General features: G+C 53.0%; 1 protein-coding gene across 4 annotated transcripts in view; it reads right to left on the reverse strand.

Moving 5' to 3' along the window:
* CTIF (cap binding complex dependent translation initiation factor) overlaps positions 1–15,393 on the reverse strand; it is a 295,461-nt gene that overhangs the window by 216,621 nt on the left and 63,447 nt on the right. For all 4 annotated transcript variants that reach the window (XM_029922254.1, XM_029922251.1, XM_029922252.1 and 1 more), the window contains exon 2: positions 4,379–4,585. In XM_029922254.1, coding sequence (XP_029778114.1) covers positions 4,379–4,558 — 180 coding nt within the window. In that variant the 5' untranslated portion in view covers positions 4,559–4,585. The remainder of the gene's footprint in view (positions 1–4,378; positions 4,586–15,393) is intronic.

Genomic DNA, 15,393 nt, shown 5'->3' on the forward strand with positions numbered 1-15,393 from the left:
TATTGTAGAAAGTGCCACTATGAACATTGGGGTACATGTGCTCCTATGCATCAGCACTTCTTTATCCCTTGGGTAAATCCCTAGCAGTGCTATTGCTGGGTCATAGGGGAATTCTATCGATAGTTTTTTGAGGAGTCTCCACACTGTTTTCCAGAGTGGCTACACCAGTTTACATTGCCACCAACAGTGTAAGAGGGTGCCCGTCTCTCCACGCCCTTGCCAGCATCCATAGTCTCTTGATTTGTTCATTTTAGCCACTCTGACTGGTGTGAGGTAGTATCTCAGTGTGGTTTTGATTTGTATTTCCTTGATGACAAGTGATGCTGAGCATTGTTTCATGTGCCTGTAGGCCATCTGGATGTCTCTTTGAGAAGTGTCTATTCATGTCTTCTGCCCATTTCTTCACAGGATTACTCGTTTTTTTGGGTGAGGAGTTTGGTGGGTTTCTTGTAGATTTTGGATACTAGCCCTTTATCTGATATGTCATTTGAAACTATCTTTTCCCATTCTGTTGGTTGCCTATGGTTTTTTTATTGTTTCCTTTGCAGTGCAGAAGCTTTTTATCTTGATGAGGTCCCAATAGTTCATTTTTTTCCTTGATTCCCTTGCCTTTGGGGATGTGTCGAGTAGGAAACTGCTGCTCTAAGAGGCTATTTCCTGCTTTCTCCTCGAGGGTTTTGATGGTTTCCTGTCTCACATTCAGGTCCTTTATCCATTTTGAGTTTATTTTTGTGTATGGTGTATGAAAGTGGTCTAGTTTCATTCCTCTACATGTTGCTGTCCGGTTCTCCCAGCACCACTTGTTGAAGAGGCTGTCTTTTTTCCACTGGATACTCTTTCAAAGATGTAAAAGACCTGTATGCTGAAAACTATAGAAGACTTATGAAGGAAATTGAAATAGACACAAAGAAATGGAAAAACATTCTGTGCTCATGGATTGGAAGAATAAACATTGTGAAAATGTCATTACTACCCAAAGCAATCTACACATTCAATGCAATCCCCATCAAAATTGCACCAGCATTCTTCTCAAAGCTAGAACAAACTATCCTCAAATTCGTATGGAACCACAAAAACCCCCGAATAGCCAAAGTAATATTGAAGAAGAAAACCAAAACTGGAGGCATCACAATCCCAGACTTTAGCCTCTACTACAAAGCTGTCATCATCAAGCCAGTATGGTATTGGCACAAAAACAGACACATAGACCAATGGAATAGAATAGAGAGCCCAGAACTGGACCCACAAGTGTATGGTCTATCTGCTCTACATCTTGAGAGCTCAGCCATCACTACAAGGAGATCAGAGGCAACAGGAGGGCCCCTCCTTCCCGAATTCTCTCCCAGTGGCTGTTTTGGGAACAGAAATGACACCATTTTGTAAAGTATCCCTCTGGCGTGAAGCGTCACGGCTTCCTCAGACAGGCCTTATAAAAGCCAGTTTCATGTGGAGGAGCCTCTGAAGGATGTCACCTGAGCTGGAGGTCACCAGGGAGCACATGCTGGGCCAGCCCTGTGCCCCATCCAAGGGCCCACTCCTGGGGAAGTTCACTCTGGGATGCTTACGGGGATGCGCACGAGTCGGTTCACCTAATTCCTCTCCTTCGTGCACTACACAACCCAAAGAGGCTCATTTCCCTTGGGAATCTTCCTGTCTAGTCAGACCGCCCTGCCCCTTCCACTCCTGGTTATGGTATTGCTAACTGCACAATAAACGTGGTTGATTAGTAACACGTCATCAGACAAGACACTTCCTCCCTGCAGTCACCTATAAACCCCCAGGTCGCTCACCCCCACCTTAGTCCCTATTCTTCTTGAAGACTTTTCTCTTGGATTGCTGCCACCTTCTCAGGCACCTGCCTTTCTCAATGATGTTGATGTCAGTGACCGTGGCTCTTGTGCCTACCCATCAGCTTCCCATCCTCCTGATCTGTCCTCTGCCCAAGTGCCCCCATGCTCGTACTACTTTCATGGCCAATGACTCCACCTCCTGCCCTGGACCCCAAACACCCACTCCTAGACACTTGTATTTTCTGCTCACTTGTGCTGATGCCAGGATTCCAGCAATTCTCTGACTCCCCAGGACCCCCAGCCCCTAGTCCACTGACCCACCAGCCTTCAGTATCTATCACCCAGTTGGGTCCCCACTCCAGTCCTTACCTGACTCAGTGTCAGGGAATGTCACTGTCCTGACTCCCTTCTCTCCCTCCACTGTCATTGCCTAGAGAGACCTCAGTCCTGGCTAAATTCGGCCTTGTAACTCTGCACCTGCACTCTCGTGGCTGGAAGTAGCTGGAAAAGCTCACAGCTGTGTTGCACAACCAGCTGTCATTCTGGAAGCAAGGCTGCAAAAGCCTGGAAACCCCCCTCAGTGACTGTGGATGAGCTGCTGGGGAACGGAGCCAAGGGCAAGCCCTCTCATCTACTCAAGGCCAGTGCTCCATCGAGCCTCCCCTCTGCCCCCGGACACTCCCCTCCATGCACAACATGTTGTGAATGCTCCCATTTTGACCTCACTTCCCCAAGTAATGCATGTCTTTCCTTTACAGCAAAACCCCAGTAATACACAGAGGGTCTGTCTTACCCTCCCATCTCCAACCATCTCCTTGATGTTTGTTCCCACCACTTGATGGTCATCCCTCTAGTTGGGGTCCCCATTAGCCTCTATTGCTTGGGAGGTCATCCTCAGTCTTCCTGTCCCCTGGCCTAGCAGCCGCAGTCCACAGAGTCAGCCCGCCCCGCCCCTACCTCCTTGAACACACCTTCCCTGGCTTCCTGCACCGCCTGCTCCCTCCTGCTCTCTGGCTGGCTCCTCCTCCCACCCCTGCTTTCTCCTGTTGGCAGACTCCAGGGCCCAGCGCTTGCACATCTTGCTTATGTGATCCCATGGTCTCCCTGACTCATCCCCTCCGGCTCTCCCTCTTTCTCTGCGCCTTGGCCTCCTTGCTGCCCCTTAGAATACTCTCCCGGCAGGGCCTTTGCTGGAGATATCTGCACAGCTCACCCCCCTGCCGACTTTGGTAACTTCTCTCCTGATACCCTGTTTAAGACTGTGAACTCCTCCCTACCCTCCTCACTCCCCATTTCCTTTTCTTCCTTTTATTTCTTTCCACAGCGATTATCACCCACCCCTAGGATATAAGTCCTAGGAGGGCAGCACTTTATGCCTCTTTTGCTCCTTCCTCAGATGCCCAGCCCTACAACAGAACCAGGCACTGGCTAGGGGCTCAATACACATTTGTAGATTGAAGAATCGTTAGAAACTTCTACTAATTGTGATTCAGAACTTCATGGACACGAAGGAAAGCATCGCATACGTTTCCACCTTCTCTCTCAGGGCCAATTTTTCTCTTTCCTGCCCCCATGGGGATAAGATGGGGAATCACCATGACCTCAGACTGTCTCAGGTTGATCCCTGGGCCTGAGTCCCAGGTTTATTCTGGCTTTTTCTACATGGCTGGAAGTTCTGGGTCTTCTGCCCACCCAGTAAGCCAGCCAGTTGCATGTGGCTTTTCTCCAAAGCAGGGTAGCCGAGAGGTTCCCCTCTGTCTGTCAGAGGAGACCCGGCTTGAGGTGGGACAATGGGTGTAGGAGGTGGGCGCCTAAGACCCAGACCCTGGACAGGAGAAGAAACACCACCATGTCTCCTTGTGCAGGAGACTCCCTGTTTCTCTGCAGCTTTTTCGTCTCTTATTGCATTTGACCTTCCAACATTCCTCAGGAAGCAGGATAATCCCCATTCACCAGATAAGAAAAATCAAGGCTCAGAGAAGTGAAGGGCTTTGCCAGATGTCACACAGGCGCTAGAAACAAATCTGAAACCAACTCGTGAACAAACTTTGACCGGGAATTTACGGCATTGAGGAAAGATGCCTGTGATATGACCATTACTCTTCATGACTCACTCTCTATTCTCAAGAACTCGAGATTTCCAAATCTTGGCCCACAGACAGCTGGGTCCACTTTCCACCCAAGGCCAACAGAGCCCCCAGGCTGACTGCATGAGACTCTGTTCATTGCCCTCCAACAACTGCCTGTATTTGAGAGAATGGTCACAAGCTATAGCCTTATGTGGTGTACATTCTGGATAAGCTACAACCTCCAGATCTCTTCTAGAGCATAAGCTTGGGGAGGACAGGGAACGGTGCCTAGCACATGGCGGGTGTTCTCTAACCATGTGTTCAATGAATTGTGAGTCCGCTCGGGCCCCAGCTGCCCAGCCAGGTGGAATGGAGTAGAGGTGGGGCAGAGGAGCTTCCTGCTTGGACCCCGAGCTCTGCTGCCTGGGGCCATCCATGCAAGGGCCAGGTGGCCACACGCTGCCCGGATATGGAACCCCATTGAGTCCGCCAAGGCCCATCCACCTGCCCAGCGCTCACCTGGGAGATGTGGGACTGGGTCTGCTCGCTCTCGCCGTCCCCCTCCGTCTTGTCGGCCAGCAGCCCCTGCACCTGGTACTCGAGCACGTAGCTGTCGATGAAACGCTCCAGCTCCTCGATCTCCTGGGAGCGGCTGCTCCCAGCCTCGGACGAGGCGGACGCGGCGGAGGAATTCTCCATCCCTCCAGCTCAGGGGCTGCGTCGGGGCTGCAGGAGACAGAATAGCAGGCTCCGTGAGACGCAGCTGGAGGCGGGGATGACGCCCCACTCGAGAACTGCTCCCCGCTCCTGGAACATTCTCTCATCTATCATGGCACCTTGGCCTTGCAACATCCCTGAGAAGTTAGCGGGGTGCCAGCTGTGTGAGGAATATGCTACAACTCCTCTGGTACACTTAGGGAAACTGAGGCCCAGAGAAGGCTGGTGATTTGCCTAACTGGCCAACACAGTAACTTGTGTGATATTGGGTGTGAGTCCACACTGGGACCTTACCACCTGGGAAAAGGCAGAGGAGGGACCCAGCCTACCACCCAAGCTCCACTTCCCAACTGGAATTAGCAACACCTACCGCAAAGCAGAATGAAACAGACCACAGGCTTTGATGTCCCTGACCCAAGCATTAGGATGTCCCCAGACACAAACCCTCTATGTGGCCTGGGTCCACCAAGAAAATGTCTCCTTCTAGGGGCACCAGGTGGCTCAGTCAGTTGGGTGCCCGACTCTTGATTTTGGCTCAGGTCATGATCTCACGGTTTGTGAGTTCAAGCCCTGCATCGGGCTCTGTGCTGACAGCTCAGAGCCTGCTTAGGATTCACTCCTTCCCTCTCTCTGCCCCTCCCCACCCTCTCAAAACAAACAAACAAACAAATAAATATGTAGCTACAAGGACACACTGTGCTCAGTCTATAAGGACTATGAATGGTGGGATATGAAAGGCCTGGTGGTGGTCTGGGAGGGCACGGCCTAGGCACAGACGCTGTCTGGTCGCCCTCCATAGGCGGGCGAGTCTCTTGTTAGCTGCCTCTCTGTGGTGGCCTGGCATGATGTGACGGGCATTTCAGGAATCCCTGCTAAAGTCCACCCACAATACTGTCCTTCCTGACCAGACTGGACAGATCCAGCCACTGCAGCGGCCCAGACCCACAGGGACACCCCCAACCCCCACTCGTGTCCCCTGAAGCTCACATCAGATCCCACCTGGAAGAGGGGAGAACAGGAACCTTTCTCACCTCTGGGTCCCTTCCCACCAGAGAGCTTCCCATTCCTTCCGACAGGCTCTAGGCCAGACAGGAAAGGGCTTTAAGGCTTCTCTGGTGTCCCTTTCATCATCTGTAAATGGGTGCTCTCCATGGGGGAGTCCGTTCAGCTGGAGGAAGCCCAACCGATACATGGTTTTATCACCAGAACTAGGAAAATGGTCTCAAACTACCACCAGTAGACATACAGAGAAGATCAGGAGATACACAAAGGACTCTGGGACCACAGGGGGTTGCGTGCATCTACAAAGTGACTATTGATAATATAGGCAAGGCCCTCGAATGTTTAAAGGAATATCTGAATTTCAAAACCTTGGATGACTGAGAACTTTTTTGGAACATAGTTATTCACCAATTAACAAGGGTTTGCTGCGTTTTCGATTGTGATGGATCCAAGCCAGGGAAAGGAATGGTCCGCTGGCATCCAGAAATGCTCCTAAGACCATGAATGTGGACTCCCCGAGACCATCATCCCCCCCAACCCCGCCCCGGGCTTTTCAAAGGTCAGTGTTGGTGATGGGGAGGAAGAACTGGCCATGTGGATACCCACATTCCTCAGTGATTTCCTGGTTTAGGTTTTGTTGGCTGCTGCCTTGGGGCCCAGCCTCCCTGGGACCCCAGGCCAGCTACAGAGGGGCTGAGCAAGCCTTGCTCTGGGTTCCTGAGCTCGACAGCCTGAGGACTCATGGGTATGTCCACCCAGAAGAGGGAAGAGTCCAAAGTTTCAGGCCAGGGTGCCGTCATCAGAGTGGGGGAGCCCAGGTGTGGAGATCAAGGCAGCAGCGGGTCTGCTTGCTCCGATTGGGAGAAGCATGCCTAGTGGGGCAGGGCCACAGTCAGAGGTGAGGGTGGGGATGTCCCAAGCCCCTTCCTCCCCTTGCCTTCCAAGGCCTACAGTGGGCTTACATCTCTCCTACCACCAAGGCCCACCTTACCCCTCTTACTCCTATGGTTACCCTACTCCTTCTCCGGCCCATATGCCATATGTGGTCAGCAGACCCTAAGAGGGTTGTGGGTGTACACTTTCTCCAGTTACTCAATCAAACACTAGTCTAGGTACTCCTGGGAAGGGACTTTGCAAATATAATTAAATTCCAAGTCAGCAGACCTTACAATAGGGAGAATATTCAGGAGGGCCTCCTCCAATCCCATGAGCCCCTTAAATCTGGGGTGGGAGGTAGAGACAGAGAAGCATGAGAAGGACTGCATGCACTACTGCCGGCTTGAAGGAGGAATACATACAAGGAACGCAGGTAGCCCGCAGGAACTGAAAGCGATCCCCGGCCAATGACCAGCAAGGAAGAGGAGTCTCTCAGTTCTACAACCACGAGCAAGTCAATCCTGCCAGCAGCCAGTGAGGCTGGGAGCTGACCTTGTCTCCCAGGCTCCCAACAAGAACTCAGCTTGGCTGACACTTTGATTTCAGTATCATGATTTATTGAGCTGAACTTCTGGCTTCTAAAACAGTGAGGTAATAAGTAGGTTTTGTTTTTAAGCGACGGAGTGTTTTTAAGCCACTAAGTTTGGGGGCGCCTGGGTGGCTCAGTTGGTGGAGCATCTGACTCTTGGTTTCAGCTCAGGTCATGATCTCACGGTTTCGGGAGTTCGAGCCCCGCATTGGACTCTGCACTGGCAGTGCTTGGAATTCTCTCTCCCCTTCCCCTACTCACATTGTCTTTCTGTCTCAGAATTAATAAATACCCTTTAAGCCACTAAGTTTGTAGCAATGTGTCACGAAGCCATAGAAAACTAACATGAGATGCTCTTTCAGCCTCTCTGCTTCTGCTTACACTGCCCCTCACCCAGAGGCACTTTCCCCTTCCCCCTATTTACAAAATCAAGAAGTCCTGATGCTCACCGAATACTAGAACAGTACCTCAGAGGCCACCTGGCAACTAGCCCAATCCCCTGCCCTTAGAGCGGGCAGGTGGGCACGAATACTGTAACTTCCAATGACTAGAACGGCTAATGTGTCCTGCGCCCATATCCTGTGCCAGACACTCCTTCCAGCACTTGAAACGCCTTCGCCCACTGACCACTCACAAGAACTCCATGAAACCAGTAAAATTATACTACTTAGAAGAGAAAACTGAGGTTCAGAGTGGTTAGGTTCCTTGCTCAAGTTTGCACAGCACAGCTCCCGTTGGCCTACACCTCCTGCCTCTTCATCCCACCTCCTAGTAGCCCGTTCGGGTCTCAGGACACCTGTCACTTCTTATTCTCCACTAACCATCCGGAGCCCAGCAGAGGCTTCAAGTGCTTCGTGAGCTTCTTACTCCCTACTGGGCTGCAGGCTCTAGAGGGCCCGGTCCTGGGCAGATGGCTAGTTTCGGGGTACTCTGACCATGAGGCTGATGTCCAGAGAGGGCTGAAAAGGAGCTGCCTGCCGGAAAAGCTGGTGCCTAAGGCTGTGCCCATTATTCCTCGAAGACTTAAGATCTTATCAAGGGCCTCTTGGCACACTTGCCCGGTATGGGCGGAGGGCTGGGCTTTGCAGGAACTAGACAGGAGGTTTCCAAGGGGACCAGGTACCTGGCCCCGCCCGCAGCAGAAGCACTCTCCCCTGGGCTCTCGCAGGCCTCTCACGGGGCCACAGCACAGTCCCATGGGGGAGTCTGGGGTCAGTGATCACCAAGCAAAGGGCCAGGCATGGATACCCATTCCCAGCCTGCATTCGTCTGGTGCCCAGAAAGAAAAAGCAGACTCGGCACACTGGTCACTTGTCTTGGCTGCCTCACAGGTTCTCCCATTGGTTCGGTGCCCTGCCCCCTACACCAGTCAGAGTCACACAGAGAACCTGACCGTGAGCCTGACCGAGCCTCCCCTCAGCTGCCTGGGGCACCTCTGACACTCGCCAGCAGAGGGGCCTGGCACCTGCACTCTGGCGGTGGGAGGAGCTAGCAGCTCCTGGGGCACCCTCGACAAACACTCCCCACTCCATCTCAGATGACAACTGAACCGTGCTCTTCAAGGTCCTCAGCGGGTCCCAGTGGACTGAGCCCAGCTGCCCACAGTGGTGACCAGATCCGTAACACCCCATGGTCCGGCCCGCCCTGCTCCTGTGTCACTCTCCCCAGGGATGTCCATTCCTGAGGTATGTCCAGGAACTCGGCTTCCCAGGAGAAACCAGGCCAACACATCATCTGGGCTCTTGGTACATTCCAGAACAAGCCCAAGCCAGGGAGCCAAGAGGACCCTTTTTCAGCAGAAAAGCCCAGCACTTTACCTCTTTACCAGAGAAGAGGGAGGAGGGAGAGAGGGGGTGCCGTCCATGCCATCAGCTATCGGGCTGGAAGTTCAGGCAGGCACTCACCCCCCCTAGGTGTTATTTTATTTTATTTTTTAATGCTTTGTTTATTTTTAAGAGAGAGAGGGAGAGACCGAGTATGAGCAAGGGAGGGGCAGAGAGAGAGGGAGACACAGCATCAGAAGAAGGCTCCAGGCTCTGAGCTGTTGGCACAGAGCCCAACGCAGGGGTCGAACCCACAAACCGTGAGATTGTGACCTAAGCCGAGGTTGGACGCTTAACCTACTGAGCCACCCAGGTGCCCCACTCACACCCCTAGTTTTTCAAATTATGGTTAAATATACACAACACAAAACATACCGCTGTAAGCACTTTTAAGTATGTAGCTCAGTGGCGTTAAGTATATTCACAGTGTTGTGTAAGTATCATCATTATATTTCCAGAACTTTTCATTATCCTAAACAGAAACTCTGTGCCATTTCCCCCTTCTCTGTACCTCAGCCCCTAGCAATCCCTGCTCTGTCTCCTGTCTCTATGAATCCGTCCATTCTGGGTACCTCATCTAAGTAGAATCATACAGCATTTGTTCTTTCGTGATTGGTGTCTTTTTTTTTTTTAATTATTTACTTATCTGGGGGGGGAGGGAGAGAGATAGAGAGAACGAGCAGGGAAGGGGCAGAAAGAGAGGGAGACAGACGATCGGAGGAGGGTTCTGTGCTAACAGCAGAGAGCCTGAGAGGGGCTCAAACTCACCAACCACGAGATCATGCCCTGAGCTGAAGCCACATGCTTAGGTGATTCAGTTACCCAGGTGCTCCCCTTTTTCTAATTTTTTTTTTTTGGTGTCTTTCCTTTAGGATAATGTTTTCAAGATCCACTCATGTTGTAGCATGTATCAGAATTTCACACCTTTTTGTGGCTGCATAACACATTGTATTACAATAATGTTATCACCCATAGAGACCACATTTTGTTTATCCATTATCCATCCACGGACATTTTGTTTCCACCTCTGGCTACTGTGAATAGTGGTGCTGTGTACATGGGTGTAAAATATCCCCTGTTTTCAGTTCTTTGGGGTACACACCCTCAAGTTCTGCCCACATTTAAGGTGAAAAGAATGAGACGCAGAGTGAACTCTCAGGCTAGTGGGAAGCCAGAGGGATACAGCAATGCTTTCTCAAGGGCTTGTCCTGCTTCCGTCCTGCCTGTGTTTGGGGGGGGGGGGGGTCTCCTCCTGCCTCAGTTTCCTACCCACAGCAAAATCAGGATGGGAAATCACCCACACAGCTGGCCCCCTGGCTTAGCTGAGCGGGCCAGTAAGAGAAACTTATGTTTTTTAATGATCCCGGGGAAAGTGACAGGGGGCCGGGGGAGATAGGGACCAGAGGAGAAAGAAAGGAGATGGTGGAAGAGAAGAGTCCAGAATACAGAGGGCTGGTGCAGCCGGCCAGCCGTGTCTCCCCGCCCTGCCCCCACTGCCAGGTGATGGATGCCGAACAAAAACGCAAGCAGCAGGAGTAGGGAAAGCGCTGAGGCTGCATTCTGCTGTAAAGGGCAGACAGCCCAGAGCCTGCAGGCAGGAGGGGTGGGCCCAGTGGGCACAGCGGGCACAACTTGAGCAGGGGTGCAGAGGGGCCGAGCCTGCACAAGGATGGGAGGGGCAGGGGGGTCCTCGGCCTGCACCTCCCAGATGGGTCTCCTGCCCATCCATCCACAGCCGTCTGGTGAAAGGGGAGACCCACGCTCTCCTCCTGGTGTTGATAAGGGACCTCATCCCAGCCCTGGGGGCCCAGGCAGACCCACCCCTGCTGCAACCATATAGACTTATCAGTGAGCCTGGCTGACTATTTTTAAGGCCAGAAACAAGGACATTTCTTTGATGAAAAGGCACCTACCCTTCTCCAAACCTGTGTCCCTCTACCCAGACCCAGGCGGAAATATCTCCCCCCAACTGCCCTCTGCCCAGAGCAGTGTGGCTTCCTTGGGAGATCCGCACTCAACCAGGTGCTTCTGCCGACAAGGGCTCTCTGCCTGAGGCTGGAGATCTCTCTCCCCCAACCCTCTGGCCCTGCCTGCCTTTGAGCCTCTGAGAGCTCACGGTGTAACAGTCAAGGGCTAGAGATCTGGAGGAAAAGGGCAGGTTGACATCACCAGGCACCCCGTGGGCCCAGAGACAAGAAGCTGGAACCGTCCCAGAGGGCTCGGCGTGCCTTTGTGCTTGCCCAGTGACAAATGGCATTAGCAGCTGTAAATTTAGCCAATCCCTTTAAGAACAGCCAGGCATTAGAAGCATTACCTCCTCCTCCAAAGCCCGGGATGACTCGGGTGAGCTGCGAGCCAGACGAGACGCTTCTCTCCACTGCCCCCAGCCCTTCTCTAGGGCATCCATCATCCTAGACTCCAAAAGGAGGCGGCACTGCACCCCACACCCTTCATCAGACCGTTTTTCCTCAGGCCTTCAGCATGCAACTCACCCTGGGTCCCTCTCTGGGAGCTCACAGATAAAACCTGGGAAGGTCTCTATTTCTGCTTTCCTGATGCAGCTTTGGGGGGCTTTTGGCTGCCATGAGGGACCTAGCCTCTTGCACCCAAGGCCAGCTGCAGGGTATCTGTGTGGTGCTGGGGGGGGGGGGCTGCTCCAGGCTCCTGAGCTCACAGGTCCGCCCTCCCATCCCAGGTCCCAGCCGTACTGCACCTCTGCAGACAGAAGTGTGAGCTGTGCCACCACTCACCCCACGTGAAATGCACCCACCACTGTCCCTACAGCCACAGAGCCCCACAGCCTCCCTCCCTCAAGGCCCCCTCCAGCAGCAGCTTCCTGGTGACACAAGGCCCATCTCCTCTCCCCTTCTTAGTTCCCCTCTGTGCTGGCAACACAGCCCTTCACCCAGAGCTTGCAAGGACAGCTCTCTCCTCTGTGGGCTGTTGGGTAGCCCCTCAGGTCCAAGCCAGGCCACAGCTGCCAGTGGAGACTATGGGAGGAGAGAGGCCACTGCTCAGGGACAGAGAACACCCATGGCTCGCCCAAGGAAGCCACAGGAACCCCCTTCACAACTCCTGCTGCCAGCCACCCCTCGGAGTCCAGCCCACGCTTCACCTCCTGCGAAAACAAGCCTCCGGAGAGAATGATCTTCCTTGGCCACCTGCCATCCTTTGGCTCTGCCACTCTGGGCACTGCTGGCCCTGGGGACTCTGGGCCACATTGATGTTTGCCTAAATAAATAAATAAATAAATAAAAGCAGGGGACTTGGGGACACCCTTGCTTACAGAAGCCGTAGGTCCCCAACTACCAGAAGCAGGAAAGATCAAATACACTCAAAGCTGGAGGTGACCTCAGAAATCAGCAACATTGACTATCAGCACGGAGGACACCTGGTATCCTCTGAATGTCCAACAGCACCGTCCCCAGTATAACCCTTCGTCACTCAAACATCAGACAGGATGTTAGCTAGCATACTGTTTTCCAAACTGCAGGTCTCAGCTGTTTGCTGGGCTGTAAAATAAACCCAGGATTTCAGCACTGGAAAATAGATAACTCAATTGAAAATATCAGCGAGTGACATATGTCGTAAGCATAACTATTGTTCTCTGGAATCTGTGCTTCCCCTATCCATGGGAAATGTATTTCTTCTGCAAGGCGTGGCCAAGAGTTAAGTGGCCAAGGGGCAGTGGTCTTTCCAGAATTTAATGTGCACATGAATCACAGGTGCAGGCTGGGATTCTGCATTTCTAACTGGGACTGAGACCCAACCTGATCCTGACATTGACACTCCCACTCACTCCTGGCGCTGACCCCCACCTGCTCCAGCACTGACCCCGACATGTTCCCTCAGTGCTGAGCACAAGTTACCTCTTGATACCCTTCATCCTCCCCTCTGCTGATGCCCAACTCTTGTCCTGTTCTTGGATTTTGTATGGGCTTTTATCTTGTCTTGACAAGATTGCATGAGCCTTGAGGCCGGCTCCGCCTACACCTGTCACTCCCCAAGCCCAGGTGGGCAGACTGGTCTGAGGCCCCTTCAGCCCTACATGCTGGTGCACCCAGCTCATTCCTTCCCTGGGGCTGGGCCTCCTCAGCTCTCCTGCCCATAGCCTCTGGCCCGGGCTCTCTCCCAGCCCCTCCTGGCCCTTAGAACATTAAAGCCAAGGGTGCTGAGGGTGGACCTGTCCAATCTCCCCTTCTGCTGGCCACCAAGGTTACCTAGTCCTAGAACAGGACTCCAATCTCTTCCCACCACATTCAAGTACCTATGAAGGGCATTTCAGTTCAAATAACAGGGACCAGAGGGCAGTGAGGAAGCTACCTGATTCCTGTCACATCCCTGGTGGGAGGAATCAGGTGGCGTCTGTCCTCAGGCAGGGTAATATAATGGTTATGGGCTTCAGGGCTAGGGAAACTCCTTCCCAGCTCTGGGACCTCGGGCAGCCTGCTTCCTCGTCCTCAGAGTAGTGGACTAACAACGAAAGCATCATCTCATAAAGCATTGTGAGGATTACGTGAGAACTCGTGAGAAAGTGTTCAACACAGCCCCGCATACAGCAAGCACTCAGTGGCTGCTTGTGATTATCATTTGTCATCACAACGGCCTCCCAGCTATGCCCCACTCTGTCTTCTGCATTTTTTCCCCCTCTGCCTCTCCAAACCAAACCCTCTCTTGGGACCTGAGTCTAGACCCACTTCCTCTATGAAGCCCTCCTTGGCCACTCTGGCTAGCATTGGTCCTGCTGCCTCTGAACTCCAGTTCTCCACAGATCCCACCATTCCCTTTATAAAGTCTCCCCACTCTGAACTGCCTGCATCCTGCTTGGGCCTTCGTGGGGCCCTCCCCTGTATTCTAGGTTCCTCAGCTCTGCCAACCTGCATGGACTCACTGAGACCCATTGTTTCTCCTCCATGTGCCCTGGGGATAGACAGGGTTGGCCCTACCACCAACCTTCAAAAACTTCCAGGTAGATGAACAATGAGTATAAACTAAGTCAGAGCATGCGGGGAAGGGAGAACAAGTGTCCTACTCTGACCCCAGTAATGCACCTGTGTGGGCACTGGGGTTAAGGCCAGATGTTCCCCAGCACACCATACTCAGCTTCTCAAGTGACACTCTCTCTCCAGTTTCTCTCTCGATGTAGCCAGGGAGAGCCAGGTCAGCTCGCTCCCTCCTGGCAACAGCTTCCTGAACCAGAGCCCAGCAGGAGCAGTGGCAACACCGTACCGTTTCAGAGAGCCTGGTGGGACAGGGAGCCTGGCTTGCGGCCATGCCAGAGCTGGGAAGGCACAGCTGGCATCCCTTCCCCTCTCCTGTCCTCATCCCCAGGGACAGCCTGAGCCCACCTCCCAGATGCTGCCCTGACCACAGCCAGCTCCCAGGAACCCCGTCCCTCAGAACACCTGCAGCAGCCACCCACTGGCCCCTGGCCCCTCAGACGACTAACTCATTCTGCTAGAAAGCATAACCGCAAAGCAGAGACTGCAAAAGTCCATCTGGGCCACATTTGGACCACAGGTATTTTATTTGGCCTGCTCAGTTTTTTTTTTTTTAAGACACCTGAGCCAACACTTATAAATCAAAAGGTATCATGTAAAATTACACATTCCTGATTTTCTTGAACAATTAGGAAATCTAGCAACACTGACCCACCTTTCTATTTAGCAGCCATCAGCTAGAGCCAAGCAGGCTGACCCCTTTGGACAGAGCATGCGATCTCCAGTCCTCCGCAGACGCGCCCACTCCCAAATGTCTCCCCACTGCCCACAGCCACTGCTCTCATGCGGCTCCACTCACTCACCCATGTCACTGGCCTGGGCCTCACGGGCATCTGAGCTCAAGACCCCCCCCCAGCAAGAAAGTAACCACAGGTGGTCTGTGACAACAAAAATGGAGTGTCCCCAAGACCCTGCAAGTCAGGCTCAAGAAGAGTGCCCTGAGAGTTACAATGTGAAATCGACACACGATGGTCCAAACCAAAACTATGCAAAGTCCTCACAGAGAGGGAGGGAAAGAGTCCTCACAGAGAGGGAGGGAAAAAAATGTTTCCGGACCAGTAGGACTCAACTATAACCTGGCTGAAGATAGCCACAGAGCTATGACAGGGAGATCGAGTCACTCTGAAGGTCCTGGGGTGCGCTGGGAGCAAAGAAAGTCGCCAACCACAGAAGGCAGTGCACCCCCAAGCTCTGTTCAGGGAATGGGGACCCCCTCCTGGGTGTCTGGAGGGAAGACCCAAGTAAGAGCAGGGTTATCCCACTTCTCCCCTTAATGCCCGCCCTCCCCCCACCCCAGTCCAGGTCAGCCATGGCTGCCTCCTTCCTGAGCTCAACTATGAGCTCTCAGAGGCCAAGGACATGTTTGCTCTTTCCCTCACTCCCTGGGAGCCAGACCTGGGCCCACTGTCCACATACAGTTAATCACTGAGTATTTGGCGATGCGTTCCCAGCAGTAACTCATGCTCTGTCCCCTTGGTCTGAGCAGACAGGCAGCTGCTGGCTACTGATGGGCACAGAGATGAGTGG

This window comes from Suricata suricatta, chromosome 14 (assembly GCF_006229205.1).
Source record: "Suricata suricatta isolate VVHF042 chromosome 14, meerkat_22Aug2017_6uvM2_HiC, whole genome shotgun sequence".
Classification (NCBI taxonomy): Eukaryota; Metazoa; Chordata; class Mammalia; order Carnivora; family Herpestidae; genus Suricata; species Suricata suricatta.